This window comes from Dipodomys merriami, unplaced genomic scaffold (assembly GCF_024711535.1).
Source record: "Dipodomys merriami isolate MVZ:Mamm:240054 unplaced genomic scaffold, mDipMer1.0.p SCAF_121, whole genome shotgun sequence".
NCBI classification, from domain to species: Eukaryota; Metazoa; Chordata; class Mammalia; order Rodentia; family Heteromyidae; genus Dipodomys; species Dipodomys merriami.
Window position 1 is genome coordinate 1739403 of NW_027202505.1, and position 20159 is coordinate 1759561.

The following is a 20159-nucleotide window of genomic DNA, read 5'->3' on the forward strand; positions in this document are numbered from 1 at the left end:
TAAGAGTCTCACTGACTTTCCTGCCTGGGCTGGCTTTGAACCTCAAATCTCAGCCTCCTGAGTAGCTAGGATTACAGATGTGAGCCTCCTGTACCTGGCTTTTTTTGCTTTATTTGGATATACCTCTTTAAAGCCTTGTTAGTCGGGCTGGGAAGATGGCTCAGTGGTAGAGCACTTGCCTTGCATGCCTGAGGCCCTGGGTTCGATTCCTCAGCACCACATAAGCAAAAAGAAAAAAGCCAGAAGTGGCGCTGTGGCTCAAGAGGTAGAGCACTAGCCTTGAGCTGAAGAGCTGAGGGACAGCACCCAGGCCCAGAGCTCAGGCCCCAGGACTGGACCAAAAAAAAAAAAAAAAGCCTGTTAGTCTCAGCTTTGTTTGATCACTAACACTAGGACTAAAGTATGTCTCCACTTGGCAGCCTTGCCTGGTAGTTCCAGATACTTAGCTTCTGTGGGGTGACCTACCTTCTATTATTCTCCAAAACAAGCTGCCCTGTCAGGTGCAAGTCCAAGAAGCAGATGGATAGGCATGGTGAAGGCACTGAGTGGGACTAGGTGTAACTGCCAAAAGCGAAGTCCTTTCCAGGCACGTATAGATTTCTAGACACAAAGGGCATCACCCTGCTTCCTCAGAAAAATATGATATGCCGTAAGAGGCCAGGTTTCTGATTCTCAGGCTACAGACCAGACTGTCTAGGCAGCTGAAGAAGCAGAAGCACTTACCTGGGGAAGATGGCAGTCATCAGGGCTGAAGCATAGCCAGGTTTGCAAGCTCCCTCTGAAAAGTTTGCGTATTTGGTGGCTAACTCAGCAGGCCTGTGGGAAGAGAAGGAAGGTCACAACTTGCCAGGCACTGAGCAGCACGTGGGTTATTACTTCCTGAAGTTAGCACTTCAGACACTTTTCTACTCCAAGCCTTAGAGATGGAAAATTCCCCAAATAAGGCCCCCTCAATGGAATTTGTAAAAGAAACACACAAGTTTCACATAGATTCTTTGCGATAAGCATGATTGATTCTGAGGAAATCATTACTGTTAGGTTCACCCATGAAAAAATGGCTCCTTCCTTTTGTTTTCTCTTCATGCAAAACAGCAGGTAGCCTCCTTCCCCTTTGTTCTCTCCCTGTACAAAACTGGGGGAAGGGGACCCTCCCTAGAAGTCCCTGCACATCACCTCTAACACCTAGAAGTTAGTAGGAGGTCCCTCAGAGCCTGGGGGACTTCCTTATCTGCTATGGCCACACCTCCTTCTTACCCTTTCCTATATCATCTCCCTCTGCCATTAGTCAAGCTGCTACACCCTATAGTGCAGCCCAGCAGTTTGGCTCTTTCAAATAAATTCTTTTCTGCCTGGTGGTGGTCTCTTTTCAGCAACCTTTACATCTGGTGGCAAAACCCAGGACTGGAGAGTGTCAGGAGTTGCTGGATCCTCTCCATTTCTCCCCGCCCAGGTCCAATCCACCTCCTGGACTCTCCTCTTAGGACCCAGACTGCTGAAAGAACCCGATATTGGATTTCCCATCTTTACCACTGCTGGCTGTGCATCCTCTACACTGTCATCTACAATACCGTCTTCCCTCTATGTCTGGTGAGTGATTCCCATCTGTAGGCCCTATGTTTGGGCAAATATGCCAACTGGGACATGCCATCCCAACAACAAGCAAAAATGCCAAATGGGAATCATCCCAAAAAGAAGAGACTTCCCCAACACCCTGGGAGTATCCTGGTGATGAGAGGTCATAGCAAGGAGTAAATCATTCAGAGGCAGTTGGAAAAAATTATGCAAGTAAGAGGAGATGGACTCACTTTGTGTTTGCTTTTTCAGAACTAACCAGAGACCTAAGGTCAAAAGAAAATAGTTCATAAGCATGCCTATCTAATGTTCATACATGTCTTTCTTCTAACTAGACAGGAACTTATGTTCTTGCCTTTGCTACCTGCTATTTCTACTTATAGTAAGTCCTGGACTCAGGATAGTTTGCCTTGGCACCTTCCCGGGTCTTCCATTCATACTTTATAGTCCAGATATCAATAGTCCAGTTACAGGCAATGATCTTACCTAATCCCTTAACACTCCAATCCAGTCCCAGCTTCTGTTTATTTTTTTAGGGTCCGGTCATGGGACCGGAACTCTGGGCCTGGGCGCTGTCCCTCAGCTCTTCAGCTCAAGGCTAGCGCTCTACCACTTGAGCCACAGCGACACTTCCGGCTTTTTTCTTTTTGCTTATGTGGTGCTGAGGAATCGAACCCAGGGCCTCTGGCATACAAGGCATGTGCTCTACCACTGAGCCACCTTCCCAGCCCTAGCTTCTGACTGGTTATTCTTTTTTTTTTTTTTTGTCGGTCGTGGGGCTTGAACTCTGGGCCTGGGAGCTGTCCCTCAGCTCTTCAGCTCAAGGCGAGCGCTCTACCACTTGAGCTACAGCGCCACTTCCGGTTTTCTGGTGGTTTATTGGAGATAGGAGTCTCACGGTCTCTCCTGCCCGGGCTGGCTTTGAACCGCGATCCTCAGATCTCAGCCTCCTGAGTAGCTAGGATTACAGGCGTGAGCCACCAGTGCCCGGCTCTGACTGGTTATTCTTAACCAGTCCACCATGCTCTACCCTATCCAGCTGCCAGATGTTAGTCAATCAGCAGAAGTTAGGGATATGATCCACTAACTCCAGGGCTGCCTGGAAGGAAGGAGATAGGAAATAACCAAGACATTCAATGTTTTTCTTTTCCACCCTGAGTAGCTGCCCTTACTTCTGCCATTTGTGAGCCCTCTGTTAATGTTTTGAGATTTTTTTCCCCCTTATTGTTCAGCCCCTGCCTCATAAAACTTCTTTCAGATTTCATCCAAAGATGAGTGTACGTGTTCACCACCAACTGTTGCTGCTGCTTTCTTCTGGACGAGGTAACAGCAGATGGCCATCCGGAGTGCTGGAGTACAGACATGCTTAGGCCTTGACAGCCACAGCAACTGCGTTTTTCATGTGCCTGGCATGTCTCTTCATGTCTAGCTTCCCCTGTCTTTATTTTATTTTTATTTTTTGTCAGTCATGGGGCTTGAACTCTGGGCCTGGGCGCTGTCCCTGAGCTCTTCAGCTCAAGGCTAGCACTCTACCACTTGAGCCACAGAGCCACTTCTGGTTTTCTGGTGGTTTATTGGAGATGAGTCTCATAGACTTTCCTGCCCGGGCTGGCTTTGAACCATGATCCTCAGATCTCAGCCTCCTGAGCAGCTAGGATTATAGGTGTGAGCCACCAGCACCTGGCTGTCTTTATTCATTTTACCCCTCTATGACCCACCTAGTGGGAACCATTTACAGGGTCTGAATAGACATGCATAAATGTGTGTTATTAGACTGATTTTTAGTGAAGATATTCTCCTGTTCTCTGACTGAACTCAGTCCCTTTCTTGGGTCTTCACAACTAAATTCAGATGACAACTTCACTGGGAATAATTTTCTGGGCCACAGATTGGGATAAGTGCCTCTCTGCTTTTGTAGCCCCTGCCCCTCCATCCACACCACACACTCAAGCCCATCACTGACATAATGTGGGTAATTGTTGGTATCATGTTTCCCTGTAAATACTGTACTTTCTTGAGATCAAAGTCTGATTTCCTCCCTATCTCCAGCACCTAGCACATAGACAGGCACCCAAGGACCTCCATAACTTTCTAAAAAGCAAAACGAACCTGACATTATCCCTGAGGTCTTCATTGCAGACCAGGCAATCTCAGGAAGCCACAGGCAGAGACTGCAAACACTTCAGAAGATTGTATTCTAAACTGGACTTTGCTGCTATATGGCTATGACCAGGCCACCCCCCCACATCATTGGGTTTCAGTGTGGGACTGGAGTCGCCATCCTTCACTACAGCTCTGCTCCAAACAGTCTAGAAAAGACCAAGACATCTTCAGTGACTGGGCCCAATGACCATGAGGGCTAAAGGCCCCACCTGCTGGGGCACCTGAGTGAGCCTGGCCTGCTGCCAGATCTGAGTCCCAACTTCTATCCCCACTCTTGGGCCCACTGCCAACTCTCTGGAGCCTAGCTGCTCAAATGAGCTGGGCTCAATGGCAAATTGGCCCTAAATGCTACTTTCTTCAGGGACTTGGGGTGGGGGTCCGGGTGGATAAGTATCTGAACTGGGGAGCCAGAAATGATGATGCCACAACCTGTTAGGTGTTGTCTGATTCACTCCTGGTGTCCTAGTCCAGGGCCTCAAATAAATAGCTGTATATTGAATATAGACAAATTCATCTGTTTCCACAGTTGTTTCTTTTAGAAGTCAACAGTTTAGTCTTTGCTATCAAAGAAATCCAGAGTCTGAAATGCAAATGCTGAGTGACAAGCTGGGACTTTATTTGGTAGGCAAAAGAAAGTCAAATATTCTAAGAGAAGAAAAACAATATTTTCTTATGTAAACAGCTGTATTTTAGAAATGAAATATAAACGCCAGTGCAATTACTGAGCTTACTGGAAGCTTTTGGACTAGGCAGTGACTAAAGCATTCTGGACAGCTTTCAGCGACTCCTCTCAACAACACTGTGAGTCTGGGTGCTGTGCATTATTAATCTGCACATGAAACTCAGAAAGATGAAGCGCCCTGCCCAAGATCGAGCAGCTGGTAAGGACTAGGCACTGCAATTGCACCTACTTCTCTCTAACACCACGCAGGAGCTACTGTCATGAAACTACCAGCAACATGATCACAGAAGATGGCACAGAGCCCAGTGGCAGCATAGGAGTGGTGAATGTGGCCAGAGATGGGTAGGAAGGAGGCCATAAAGGCCTCACCCTTCTTTTTGAAAGTCTGTACACAAATGCTGTGGCCTTTTAAGACCACCCACCCTCTTCTTGCCCAACTTGTATTATGAGTTCCTGTGGCCTTTCTGAATTCCCAAAAGTTTCCCAAAGAAGTTGGAAGATAGAGGTCAACTTCCCAGTTTAACACCGAGTGTTGTAGTACTAAATGTATACACAAACCTCTGGCCATATCTTTCTTCTCCCTAGTTTACACCCTCAGCTCTTAGAGGGTGTTCAAATGGCTGTGGATCAGCTGGGGCCTCTTGGGCATCCAATTTGGAGAGAACACTAAGCCAGCTGGAGGGAAAGCCAGAACCAAGGAGGGAGCAGAAGATAACCCTTCCCACAGCAATGCAAGGTAGTCAAATATCAAGGATGATGAACACTAACCAACTATCATTTAGAAAGCAAGTCTGGGTACAGTGGGCCATGTCAATTATTACCAAATTAAAATGCCTTAGACATGGCCTCCTAACTGTCCCAGTGAGAGAAGAATAGGGGGAGTGTTGGGGATTCTGAGTCATACAGCAGGCTGGGACCTCTAGGGCAGTCAGCGGTCAAAACCACCAAGATTAATGGTCGCCAACTCCCTCAGGCCAGAATTGTTAGTTTCTCTAAGGCACTCTCACTCCAAATGCCAGGAGGCCCCACAGATGTCTGATGGGATCATTAGCCCTTGTTCTTCTCCCACTTTGCAGCTGGCCTTTCATTGTGGGAGAGTTAGCATTTCACCAGTAAGAGCGCCCATTGTGCTGTGAACGTGACTACCAAGCCCCTGGGGTGAAGAGTGTAAACCACATGTGCTCTACAGAGGAAATCCAGACAGCCAGACTGGAACCCAAAAGAAGGAACCTCACTTTCACTCCTCTGCTTTACTTAGGGCCAAGTCTGAAGAACTAGGCCAAGCAATGGGTTATAAACAAAAGAATATAGGATCTGGAATGAGAAGTGGTGGAAAATCTGATTCTCAGCTTCCTTGTGTGCAATGGAAACGGCACAATTCTCAGGATGTGGTGACAGGCCTCTGAAGCACCACAGAGTGATAAGGGAAAACGGAGATGGTAAAAGCAGGCAATCAGAATGGGAGGCTCTGAGTACCAGGTTCAAGGCTGAATTCGGCCTCAAAGGCGATTGTATTGACTGATGGTAGAGATACATATGAGAGGTTAACATAAGGAAGTAAGGAGCAGCACCAAGGAGCCTGAAAGAACAGTGGGTATGCAGGAAAAATAATCAGGAATGTGTGATGACCCCCTTACTAAAGAAGATGATGTTTCTAAATGAATACTAGGACCAGCTATATGACAGCAGGCCAATAAGGTGTGTCCTGGGACTGACACTTGGTTTTGGTAATATGGAGGTCACTGCTGACCTCTCTGAAGCCATTTTACTGGAGTGTGGGGGTACAACTCTGACTCCACTGGATTTCAGATGAAAGGAGAGAGAATCTGGAGTCATAGAACATAGGCTATTTTTAGGAACTTTTGCTATAAAGGGAGATAAGAGAAATGTAGCAATAGCTGGAGGGAAGAAATGGTAAAGATGATGGATTTTGAGGCTAGGAAAATAAACAGGAAATATAAAAGGGGAAAGGGGAGGAAAGAACTTTGAAGATTATTCTGAGGAAACTACAAATGAGTTGTAGGCATCTTGTAACTGACAGCCTAATTTCTAGAACCATTTCAGAGAGGATTGAACAAAGATCATCCCTGTACTATGGCCCCCTCCCTTTTTATGTGCTAATTTAGTGATGTAGAGTTCAAACCACTGGTCATGGAAAAAGAAGATTATGTATGTAACACTCAGCACATTGCCTGACAGAAATCAAACTTAATTTTCAAAGCTAGCCAATATTACCATTCTGGGAGGACTTGTAGGAATGTGCAGAGGAGACTTTCAGCATAGAACTCATTGCTTCTCCAATACTGTCCTTCCTTGATAAGGATACATTTCTTTAATTACTTACTAGTTATTTCTTAACAGTGACATGACTTTGGAAATGGAAGAAGATGCTTTGTTTAGCTTTAGTGATCTTATTCTGTTCATTAAACTTTCCAATTTCAATTTTCATCTGAAACAGTCTTTGTGTAAGAAATATTTAATACTGTCAAAGCTCTTCTCAAATTCCAAGAAGTAAACTATTCTCCTTAAGGATAATTCGTCTCCTGTGACTGCTGTTCCTCTGACCCTGCTACTCCCTGTCTGCTGGCTCTTCTTGCACTGCTACCACTGTCTTCCTCCATCCATTCTACGCTGGGTATCACTGGTGCTCTGCTCTTTGTAGGTTTTCCCACAGCTTCTACCACAGCTTTTGTCTAGCTATCTGGTATATATTCTAAAGCACTATCAATGTCCTCTCATTTTCAGAAAAGAGGACCTGCTTGGATTTTTGTAGTATTTCTTCACTCTGAGGTCTTGTCCTGGTCATTTCAGTATCTTCCATTGTACCAGGCCATGTTCCTATCTGATCAGGATGCTGGAGCTGATATTACTACAGTTTAGCTTTGCCTCAGGCTGGTCACTTCTTTCATCTTCATTGAAAGGATGCTCTCCCAGCATTAGCCTGTTCTGCACAGACAACTATCACAGACTCAAGAGTTGGGCCTGCTCCAACTTGATTTTGTTTCCAACTTTCATTTCTTTAAAAATAGAAACAAAGGGCTGGGAAGGTGGCTCAGTGGTAGAGCATTTGCCTTGCATGCATGAGGCCCTGGGTTCGATTCCTCAGCACCACATAAGCAGAAAAAAAAAGCCAGAAGTGGCTCTGTGGCTCAAGTGGTAGAGTGCTAGCCTGGAGCTGAAGAGCTGAGGGACCCCGCCTAGGCTCAGAGTTCAGGCCCCACGACCGACAAAACAAAAACAAAAACAAAAACAAAACAAAACTAGAAGTGTCGCTGTGGCTCAAGTGGTAGAGTGCTAGCCTTGAGCTGAAGAGCTGAGGGACAGCACCTAAGCCCAGAGTTCAAGCTCCACCACCAACCAAAAAATAAAAAATAAAAATAAAAATACACCCTTTTTCTGGGTTGTAGTAAAAGAACAAGAGAATTAACATACTGAGAACAAACCAGGAGCCTGGCAGTAGATCTAATAATCCAACCTAGTTTTACATAATCATGCAAAGCAGTGCTGTGGGGGGGTAGAAGAGTCCAACAAGAAATATAGTTCAAAGATTGATGACTGTTCTACAACCACACTATTAAAATTTTAAATGATGAATTTAACAACATCAGAAAACTATATAGCCTAAGTAACATTTGCATTTTTGGTCATCATCAACAAAGTAGTCACCACCTGTGAGAATTACTCAGACAATGCAGCATCCAGAGTATTGATGCCAACAGTTAAAATACATGGTCCCTGGAAAACTAAAGAGATAAGATCTAGCTGGTTGCTGGTGGCTAAAACCTATAATCCTAGCTACTTAGGAGGCTGAGATCTGAGAATCAGGGTTCCAAGCCAGCCTCAGCAGCAAAGTCTGTGATAATCTGATCTCCAATTAACCACTAAAAATCTGGAAGTGGAGTTGGGGCTCAAGTGGCAGAGCACTAGCCTTGAGAATAACAAAACAAAAAAACAACTCAAGGACAGCACCCAAGCCCTGAGTTCAAGTCCCAGGACTGGCACCAGAAAAAAAAAAAGAGAGATCTATACTGTTATCTATAAAACCAGCCTCCAAAAGCTATGGTACTGTAATGGCAGCACTGCTATCTGTTTATTGTGGCAGGATATGACAACAAAAACAAACATAGTTCTTTTTTGGGTCCGGTCGTGGGGCCTGAACTCTGGGCCTGGGCACTGTCCCTCAGCTCTTCAGCTCAAGGCTAGCACTCTACCACTTGCGCCACAGCACCACTTCCGGCTTTTTTCTTTTTCTTTTTTTTTTTTTTTGGGTCCAGTCGTGGGGCCTGAACTCTGGGCCTGGGCGCTGTCCCTCAGCTCTTCAGCTCAAGGCTAGCGCTCTACCACTTGAGCCACAGCGCCACTTCTGGCTTTTTTCTTTTTGCTTATATGGTGCTGAGGAATCGAACCCAGGGCCTCAGGCTTGCAAGGCAAGCGCTCTACCACTGAGCCACCTTCCCAGCCCCCGGCTTTTTTCTTATGTGGTGCTGGGGAATCGAACCCAGGGCCTTGAGCATGCAAGGCAAGTGCTCTACCACTGAGCCACCTTCCCAGCCCCTCAAACATAGTTCTTAAAACTAACCAAAAAGAGAGACTGGAGGTGTAGCTTAGTTGGGAACTCATTAGCCAGTGAGCAAAAGCATTAGGTACTGAGTTGAGTCCAGGTCTTAGACCAAAAATAAACAAACAAAAAAACTACACAAAAATGGGTATCTAGATGTTTCAAAGAATCTTTGTGCTGACTGAAGGATAAACATATACTTAAAATATTTACCTTTGCTGGGTGCTAGTGGCTCATGCCTGTAATCCTAGCTACTCAGGAAGTTCAGATCTAAGGATCATGGTTCAAAATCAGCCCTAGCAGGAAAGTCCCTGTGACTCTGATTTCCAATTAACCACCAGAAAACCAGGAGTGGTGCAGTGTCTTAAGTAGTAGAGTGCTCACCTTGAGCTGAAGAACTGAGGGACAGCGTCCAGGCCCAGAGTTCAAGCCCCACGACTGACCAAAAAAACAAAACAAACTTATCTTTTCTCTACCTATTGTTCTAAATCCTCATCAACAAACCATTAGACTTTGTATGAACTCAACTGCTTTTTACTGGTAGAAGTCTTATAAAAATACTTTGCTGAGGTCTTGCTCACCCTTAAAGAAGCTTTACTCTAAAGATAAGTCTATTATTTTCACTTTTGACAAGAAAAAGCTGACTTCAAAACCCATTCTTCTATTTTCACAAAACATTCACTTTGGTAGAGAGAATGATTGACTTTAAAGGTAAGAAGACTGAACTTTAATAACTAGCCCCGAGTCAGGTACTGATGGCTCACACCTATAACCCTAGCTACTCAGAAGGCTGAGATCTGAGGAACACAGTTCGAAACTAACTCAGGCAGGAAAGTCCATCATACTTTTTTTTTTTTTTTCTCAGTCGTGGGACTTGAACTCTGGGCCAGCATGTAGTCCCTGAGCTCCTTTTTGCTCACTGCTAGTGTTCTACCACTTGAGCCACAGTGCCACTTCCTCCATGAGACTCTTGTCTCCAATTAATCCTAGGAAAAAACCAGAAGTTGGGGCTGGGAAGGTGGCTCAGTGGTAGAGTGCTTGCCTCCCATGCATGAGGCCCTGGGTTTGATTCCTCAGCACCACATAAGCAGAAAAAGCTGGAAGTGGCACTTTGGCTCAAGTGGTAGGGTTCTAGACTCAAGCTGAAGAGCTAAGGGACAGTGTCCAGGCCCAGAGTTCAGCCCCACGACCAACCAAAAAAAAAAAAAAAAAAAAAAAAGCCAGAAGTGGCGCTGTGGCTCAAGTGGTAGAGTGCTAGCAGTAAGCAAAAAGGAACTCAGGAACTGTACCCAGGCCCAGAGTTCAAGCCCCAGGACCAGCAAATACATAAGTAAATAAGTAGCTCTTTTTCTTACTAGTTGTGTAACTTCAAGTAAGAAAGACTCTTAAAATAGTTGTAATAATGTACTTTCATAGGACTAATGGGAAGATCAATGAATATTGCTATAATGGATGTCTGAAGACTTTGTAAAAGGTTATATAAATGTCAGTTAAAGCTATTATTTACCTTTAACTTCTGCTTTTCCTATCACTTTTAGGTTCATCTGAATTATCACAGTTTCATTTTTACTTTCCTTATTTGAATTTTCTCCAGACTATTTGGTTGTCTCCAAACATTTGCTTATCAGGGTAGGAGATCATGAGATTTTTTTTTTTGTCAGTCATGGGGTTTGAACTCTGGGCCTGGGCACTGTCCCTCAGCTCTTAAGCTCAAGGCTAGAGCTCTACCACTTGAGCCGCAGTACTACTTCCGTTTTTCTGAGTGGTTTAGGGAGATAAAGAGTCTCACAGCCTTTCTTCCTCGGGCTGGCTTCGAACCTAGATCCTCAGATCTCAGTCTCCAGAGTAGCTAAGATTACAGGCGTGAGCCACCAGGCAAGATGATGAAAATTTTTGAGCACAGAAAAGGAGGAACATTGAACTGAGGCCAGCATCTGCTATCTTGATTATTGTAGCTTTACTCTGAGTCTAAAGTCAGGTTGTATCAGTCTTGAAACTGCGTCCTTTATCAGTACTGCTGGCTACCTGGATCTTCTTTCTGCCTTTCTAGATTTGTTGATATCCACAAAATAAGATGCTGGGATTCTACATTGAATTGGTAGAACATATTAGGAAGAATTAACATCTTAATAATACCAAGACTTCCCGCTAACATGACTATTTCTCCAATTACCTCAATTCGATTTTTTAGCTAGTTTTATGCATCTATCTACGCATGTGTTACACATTCATATTTCTTTTTTTGTGTGTGCTAATGTAAATGGCACAGTGTGTGTGTGTGTGTGTGTGTTTGTGTGTGTGTGTGTGTGTGTGTGCGCGCACTGGTTCTGGGGTTTGCACTCAGGCCCTAGGCACTGTCCCTGAGCTACTGTGCTGAAGGCTAGCATTCTACCACTTTGAACCACAGCTTTTTTGTGGATATTTCATTGGAGATGAGTCTTTCCTATTAGGGAATGGCTTTGAACTGTGATCTTCAGATTTTTGGTGCCTGGCTGACAATGTGGATTGTGTTTTGGTTATGTACCAGCACTAGGACTTGAATTCAGGGCCTTACACCTTTTTACTCACAGTGGGCACTTTACCACTTGAATCATGACTTGTGGCTTTTTGCTGGTTAACTGGAGGTAAGAATCTCACAGGTATGTCTGCCTGAGCCTCTCCCAAGCCTCAATCATCAGACCTCAGTCACCTGAGTAACTAGGATTATAGGTGTGAACCACCAATGCTTGGTAATACTATGTTTTAAAATTCCAATTATTGAGCTAGGAATGTGGCTTAGTGGTAGGGTACTTGCCTAGCATGCATAAAGTCCTGGGTTTGATTCCTTGGGACCATATAAACATAAATTTAAAAATTTCAATTATTCATTGTTGGTATATAGAAAAGAAATTTTATATTAAGCCTATATCCTGCAACTTTCCTATAAGCTCATTAGTTCCATGACTTTTGTCTCTCTTTATGTCATTTAAGAACATACAGAGGTAATACTTTTCTAATGACCTTTTTTTTTGGTAGGTAGTCGGGCACTGTCCCTGAGATTTTCAGCTCAATGCTAGCACTCTACCACTTGAGCCACAGCACCACTTCTGGCTTTTTCTGGTTATGTGGTACTGAGGAATTGAACCCAGGGCTTCATGCATGCTAGGCAAGTACTGTACCACTAAGCAACATTCCTAGCCCTCTAATAACCTTTTTATTTTTATTTATTTATTTATTTATTTTGTCAGTCGTGGGACCTGAACTCTGGGCCTGGGCATTGCCCCTCAGCTCTTCAGCTCAAGGGTAGCTCTCTTGAGCCACAGTGCCACTTCCAGCTTTTTCTGCTTATGTGGTACTGAGGAATTGAACCCAGGGCCTCATGCATGCAAGGCAAGCACTCTACTACTGAGCTATCTTCCTAACCCTGACTTTTTTTTCAATCATTTTTTACTTAGAGTGAAAGAAGCTATATTCTCTGGAGTCAATGTGGTGGTAGCAGCAGGTCATGGAGTGAGAGACTCTTCAGCAGATGGTGAAATTCAGGGCTAGATAGAAGTGGACACCACTTAAACAGTCCTTACCATTGCACTTCCAATTCCCTAATAAACTCTTCTTGTACTGATATTTGAAGGATCTGGGGTTTGTTATTAAAGGTTGGCACCAAAATCTCTTACTCATACCCTCTTTCTTATATTCTTAGTTGATTCAACAAACATTTATGCACCACAGATACTATATTAGGGACTATGAATATAGTTGTGAAGGTCATTCAAAGTTCTGCCCTTATAAAGTATACACTGTAGTTGTTCAGACTTACAATGAAACCAACAGTGTGAATTTGGAAAAAAAAGAGAAAACTATGTTGATTAGTAGGAAGTCTAGAAGCACACATAGAAGGGTTCTAATATTGGCTTGAACACATATAGTTCTGTGAACACAGTAAATTGCTCAGCCCCTTTTTAGTCAACTTATTCGTTAAAATGTATTTAAATACCATTTATTTCAAAGAATTATCAAACAATTCATTAATTCACACAACAAACATTTACTGATCTATCACTATATGATAGATTCTAGAAAATATTCTAGAAAATAGATTTTTAAAAACCCTGTCTTCCTTCTCTTGTGTGGAGGCAGACAAATAACAAGTAGGTAAATATCTGGAGTAGTCAACACTCTAATGAAGAGCTAGAGAATATGACACAGTAAAAAGGACCAGGGAAGCCAAGGAGGGATAGAATGAGAATTTTAAATGGCGTGGTCAGGGAAGGTGGCATTTTGGCTAAAGTCTGAAAAGGTGAGGAAGTAAACAAATTCTAGAGGTATTTGGGGGAGGATTATTGCAGATAAAGGGATGAGAAAATGCCAAGAGTCCAAGACAAGATCTTTGATATTTAAGGCATCCAAAAAAATGGAATCCAATAGGAATAATAAATGAAAAGGACAATAGTCGGATTTAGAAAACCAGAATTTATGTAAGTTAGTTCCTAAGCTTAATCTTTACCTTGGAAAGATCGAGTCACATTCTAAGAGAAAGAAATAGCCACTACAGAGTTCTGATACAGAAGTGATAAGGTCTATCTTGTGTTTTAACAGGATCATTTTGGTTCCATGTGGAAGTGGATTGTATGAATTAGATCTTTTTTTTTTTTTTTTTTTTTTGTCGGTTGTGGGGCTTGAACTCTGGGCCTGGGCACTGTCCCTCAGCTCTTCAGCTCAAGGCGAGCGCTCTACCACTTGAGCTACAGCGCCACTTCCGGTTTTCTGGTGGTTTATTGGAGATAGGAGTCTCACGGTCTTTCCTGCCTGGGCTGGCTTTGAACCGCGATCCTCAGATCTCAGCCTCCTGAGTAGCTAGGATTACAGGCGTGAACCACCAGTGCCCAGCTCTATGAATTAGATCTTAAGTGTCTTTATCCCACAGAGGCTGTGTGTTGAAGGCTTGGCAACCAGCTGATGGTACTGTTGGAAGGTATTAGAACTTACAGGGGTGGGAAACCTCCAGTATGGCCAAATAAGGCCCATGGAATCATTTGGTACATGGACGAGATAGATACATATGCTTCTTGTCTGCTGCCTAGGGCTGTCTGCCTGTAGTGATAATTTAGTATGACCCTTGAATGAAGTTATAAATACCAAATGGTCCTTGGCAGAAAAAAGGTTTCTCGCCCCTGTGGTGGTAGCAGCAGGTCTTGCAGTGAGACTCTGCAGGAGATGAAGAAATTCAGAGCCACTTAAATAGTTCTTCCTACTACACTTCCATTCCCTAATATTTTTCTGATACTGATACTTGAAGGATACTTCTAGTACTGACACCTGAAAGGTAGGGTCTCAGTAGAAAAGAGTCAGATCACTAGGGACATGGCATGGCTTTGAAAAGGGTATTGGACCCCAGGCCCTTCTGTCTTTCTTTGCTGTCAAGCTGCCAAGAGGTGAGCACCTTTCTCCACCATGTGCTCCTTTATCATGACATGTCATCAACACAGGCTTAAAGGAACAAGGCTGAACACTCCTTAACAATGCCTGGATAACAGAAGAGATCAGAGAAGAAATAAAGCATTTCCTACAACTCAATGAAAATGAAAACACCTCACAAAGAAACTTGTGGGACACAGCAAAAGCAGTCCTGAGGGGCAAATTTATTGCCCTCAGTGCCCACATCAAGAGAATGGAGACAGACCAAGTAAATAATCTCATGTTGCAATTAAAACAGCTAGAAAAACAAGAAAAAATGGGACCTAAAGCTACCAGACGAAGCCAGATAACCAAATTAAAAGCAGAGATTAACCAATTAGAAAATCAGAAAACCATAACCAAAATAAACCAAACAAAAAGCTGGTTCTTTGAAAAAATAAACAAAATTGATGGCCCATTGGCTAGATTAATTAAAAAAAGAAGAGAGGAAACCCATATTAATAGGATTAGGGATGCCAGGGGAAACATCACAACACGTACCCAAGATATCCAAACAAGTCTAACAGACTACTTTCAAAACCTATACTCTCTAAAGGAAGAAAATCGGGCAGAAATGGATGCATTTTTAGAGAAATACAAGTTGCCCAAACTGAGCAAAGAAGAAGTTAACCAATTAAATAAGCCATATCCTATAATGAGATACAGGAAGCTATCAAAAGTCTTCCAACAAAAAAAAGCCCAGGACCAGATGGATTCACAGCAGAATTCTATAAGACCTTTAAACAAGAACTAATACCCATACTCCTCAAGCTCTTCAGAGAAACAGAGAAGGAGGGAGCTATCCCAAACTTATTCTACGAAGCCAATATCACACTCATCCCCAAACCAGGCAAAGACCCAACCAAAAAGGAGAATTACAGGCCAATCTCCTTGATGAACACAGATGCAAAGATCCTTAACAAGATTCTAGCTAACAGAATCCAGAAACACATAAAAAAAATAATTCACTATGACCAGGTAGGCTTCATCCCAGAGACACAGGGATGGTTTAACATACGTAAGTCAATAAATGTAATCCAACATATCAACAGAGCCAAGGTCAAGAATCACATGATTATCGCCACAGATGCAGAAAAGGCCTTTGACAAAATTCAACATTCATTCATGCTAAAAGCTCTGGAGAAAATAGGAATAGAAGGAACATTTCTAAAAACAATAAAAGCCATTTATGACAGACCAATAGCTAATATTATACTTAATGGGGAAAAGCTACAACAATTCTCCTAAAATCAGGAACAAGGCAAGGATGCCCACTGTCTCCACTCCTCTTCAATATAGTCCTAGAACCCTTAGCCAGGGCAATAAGGCAAGAAAAAGACATTAAAGGGATCCGCATAGGGAAAGAAGAAGTTTAACTATCCCTTTTTGCAGACGACATGATACTATACCTCCACGATCCCAAAAACTCCATCCCCAAACTCTTAGAAATCATAAATCACTTCGGCAAAATAGCAGGATACAAAATAAACCCACAAAAATCAGTTGCCTTCCTATACACTGATAATGTACAGGAAGAGAGGGAAATAAAGGGAGCAACTCCATTCACAATAACCTCCCAAAAAATAAAATATTTAGGAATTAACCTAACCAAAGATGTAAAAGAACTATTTAATGAGAACTATAAAAAGTTAAAGAAAGAAATTGCAGAAGACACTAGGAAATGGAAAGACCTCCCATGCTCCTGGATAGGCCGACTTAATATAGTAAAGATGGTAATACTTCCAAAACTAATATACAAATTCAACGCAATTCCTATTAAAATCCCAATGACGTACATTACTGAAATACAGAAAACAGTCCAAAAATTCATATGGAACAACAAAAGACCTAGAATAGCCAAAACAATTCTAGGGGATAAAGACAATATGGGAGGGCTATCCATGCCGAACTTCAAACTCTACTACAGAGCTATAATAACAAAGACAGCATGGTACTGGCACAAAAACAGACCCGAAGACCAATGGAACAGAAGATCCAGAAATAAATCCACAGGCCTACAGCCAGCTGATATTCGACAAAGGAGCCAAAGACATACAATGGAAGAAACACAGCCTCTTCAACCGCTGGTGCTGGGAAAACTGGGCAGCCACATGCAGAAAACTAAAAGTGGACCCCAGCCTATCACCATGCACCAACATCAACTCAAAATGGATTAAAGACCTTAACATTAAACCTGAATCTCTGAAACTACTGCAGGACAGAGTAGGAGAGACACTTGAACTAATAGGCACAGGAAGGAACTTCCTAAACAGAGTCCCAGGGTCACAACAAGTTGGAGAGAGACTCGACAAATGGGACTACCTTAAAATAAAAAGCTTCTGCACAGATAAAGCTATCGCAACCAAGCTAGAAAGACAACCAACTAATTGGGAAAAAATATTTACCAGCAATATATCAGACAAGGGGTTAACATCCTGTATATACAGGGAACTCAAGAAACTAATCCCTCCCAAACCTAACAAACCAATTCCTAAATGGGCAAGGGAACTAAAGAGGGACTTCTCAAATGAAGAAATAAAAATGGCAAAGAAACACATGAGGAAATGTTTATCCCTGGTGGTGAAGGAAATGCAAATAAAGACAACCCTGAGATACCACCTTACCCCAGTCAGAATGTCCCACATCCACAAATCAGCCAACGACAAATGCTGGAGGGGATGTGGAAAATGAGGAACCCTATTACACTGCTGGTGGGAATGTACACTCATACAACCACTTTGGAAAGCAGTCTGGAGGGTCCTTAGAAAGCTAAAGATTGACCTCCCTTACGACCCAGTCATACCACTTCTAGGCATCTACCCTGAACAACAGGAACCAATATACAAGGACACGTGCACCTCCATGTTTATTGCAGCACTGTTCGCAATAGCTAGGATATGGAAACAACCTAGATGCCCCACCACAGATGAATGGATCCAAAAATTGTGGTATCTATACACAATGGAATATTATGCAGCCATTAGAAATGACAAAATAATGGCATTTTCAGGGAAATGGATGGAGCTAGAAGGAATCATGTTGAGCGAGGTAAGCCAAGAACGAAGAGACAAACAGTACATGGTCTCCCTGATAAGTGGATGCTAAATCCAAAATGTTAGGTGATACGACAAAACTAACAGGACTTAAGAAACAAAGAACTCCCACTCATCTGGTTGAACCACTACCAAATATCCCCATGCTGCTGATCACATATATGGTATATAACATGTGAGCACCGTGATATATTATATACTGTGATGGACAATTTGCTCCAGGAAAGTTAGAATGAACTTGTGACTTTAAATGAGCATCATTATTCCACAATACTGTGAATTTCTGGAAATTATGTAATCACTTAATCACAATCAAAAAAAAAAAAAAAAGAACCTTGGGGAAGGCAGGGAGGGAGGGGATGGTAGGGGGAAAACAATAAAAAAAAAAAAGGAACAAGGCTGAATGAAATCACAGGAAAAACTAAACTTTCTTCCTCTTCCAGCACCTCCCCCCACCCCCCGCCCCGCCCTGTAGTAATAGGGATTGAACTCAGGGTTTACAACTTGAGCTACACCTCAAGTCTTTATGCTTTTATCTGGGCAAGTCTTGGACCATGATTCTCGTATCTTTGCCTTCTGGGTAGCTGAGACCACATGTAGGCACTATCCTATCTGCCTTTTTTTTCTGGTGCCAGTTCTGGGGCTTGAACTCAGGACCTCACACTCTCACTTGACTTTTTCACTCAAAACTAGTTCTCTACTGTTTGAGCCACACTTCCCCTTCTGGCTTTTTGCTGGTTAACTGGATAGGAATCTCAGACTTTTCTGTCCGGGATAGCTTTAAACTAAGATCCTCTGATCTCAACCTGTTGAGTTGGTAGGATTAAAAACCTAAGCCACCAGTGACAAGCAAATAGAAGGAAAAGGTTACCATTTTTTGGAATAGGAAAGATTCTGGAAGGTGATTCTGGAGTTTGGTTCTGGGCATGTTAACTGTAAGAAGAATATAACTCAGGGTTGGGAAGGTGACTCAGTGGTAGAGTACTTGCCTTGCATGCATGAGGCCCTGGGTTCGATTCCTCAGCACCACATAAGCAGAAAAAGCCAGAAGTGGCACTGTGGCTCAAGTGGTAGAGTGCTTGCCTTGAGCTGAAGAGCTGAGGGACAGTGCCCAGGCCCAGAGTTCAAGCCCAGGACTGGCAAAAAAAAAAAAAAAAGAATATAACACATTCAATTGAATGTTATATATAGCTACTGAGTTTGGAGAGCTGGATTTGATATAATTTGGAGGTCAACAGCATGCAGTTGACATGTAGAATCATGAGACTGGATGATATCCTCTTGGTGACTGGTGTGAGGAAGAGATAACGTCAAGTACCTAGTATGGCAGTGATATATAATACTTCTCCCCTTGTGGCATAGGAACTTGGAATTAGGATGTTCATTTCAAACTGTATTTTATTTTTTTGAGAAAGTGTCTTGTTATGTAGCCCATACTGGCCTCAAATTCATAATTCTCCTGCCACAGCTTCCTGAGTAGCTGGGATTACAGATCTTTGCCACTAGACTCTGCTTCCTTCAGCTGTATTTTAGACTTCCCCATATTTATAGGCATTTTACAACTGGTCTGGTTTTTATAGTGCTTCAGGGATTAAAAGCTGTTTTCAGATGGAATTCCCTGTGAAATTATAGACTGAGTATTGAAGTCTCCATGGTCTTACACATCTGGTAACTATAAAATATCCCACGGCCATTACCTGATCTATGTACATACCCTAATAATAACAATAAAATTATATTAAATAAGGCTCACAATAGCTCAGGAACCACATACCTGAACACCAGGATCTGGTTCCTTCAAAGGATCTAGATGCCTGCACACTCTCCTAGACTAATGGGCACATTCCTGGTACATGGTGGTGTTTTTCTCCTGAGACTGAGATTTCCTTAGGATTCTGCATGGAATGCTTTGCTCTTAGATGGGGACAGAGATCACTTTTGCATTGCCTATCAGTGAGTCCTACCCTGATTCTCCACTTAAATCTGCAGGATCTTCAACAACAGTCCCATAGCAGATTTTTCAGAGAGCCTGGAGTCTCTTGAAGGGTCAGATTTGAACCTTTGGCTGTAAATTAAGTAGCCCAACCTTAGAGACAGACAGGATCAATTCCCGGCAACCTTGAGGCCAGCAGTACCCACAGACTTACCAGGCTCTCATCCTGGTTATTTCTGTCCATCTCAACTATTTTCTTTCTTTCTTTCTTTCTTTCTTTTTTTTTGGCGATTGTGGGGCTTGAACTCTGGGCCTGGGTGCTGTCCCTCAGCTCTTCAGCTCAAGGCGAGCGCTCTACCACTTGAGCTACAGCGCCACTTCCGGTTTTCTGGTGGTTTATTGGAGATAGGAGTCTCACGGTCTCTCCTGCCCGGGCTGGCTTTGAACCGCAATCCTCAGATCTCAGCCTCCTGAGTAGCTAGGATTACAGGCATGAGCCACCGGCGCCCGGCCACCTCAACTATTTTCTCATCCTCAAGTCATTGCTCTCTGCTACACTCCCTCTGCTCCTCACTTTAACTCTCCTTTTTGTTGATGAGATCTTGCTCCTTTGTATCAACAGCCTCTTCAGTGAATGTTCCTTCTATCTTCTACTCTCAAAGAAACCCAAGGCTCCTCTGAAAACATCATGTCTAACTTCTTCTGCAATGCAACTTCATCTAGCCTCATGCACCCTGGGAACACCTATCATCTTCTTCATATACC

The 20159-nt window shown here is 43.1% G+C and overlaps 1 protein-coding gene across 5 annotated transcripts in view; it reads right to left on the reverse strand.

Annotated features, from left to right (window-relative positions):
- The window catches only part of LOC138823648 (CMP-N-acetylneuraminate-beta-1,4-galactoside alpha-2,3-sialyltransferase), a 184330-nt gene that overhangs the window by 74116 nt on the left and 90055 nt on the right, over window positions 1-20159 (reverse strand). For all 5 annotated transcript variants that reach the window (XM_070017099.1, XM_070017098.1, XM_070017095.1 and 2 more), the window contains one exon: window positions 724-816. In XM_070017099.1, coding sequence (XP_069873200.1) covers window positions 724-816 — 93 coding nt within the window. The remainder of the gene's footprint in view (window positions 1-723; window positions 817-20159) is intronic.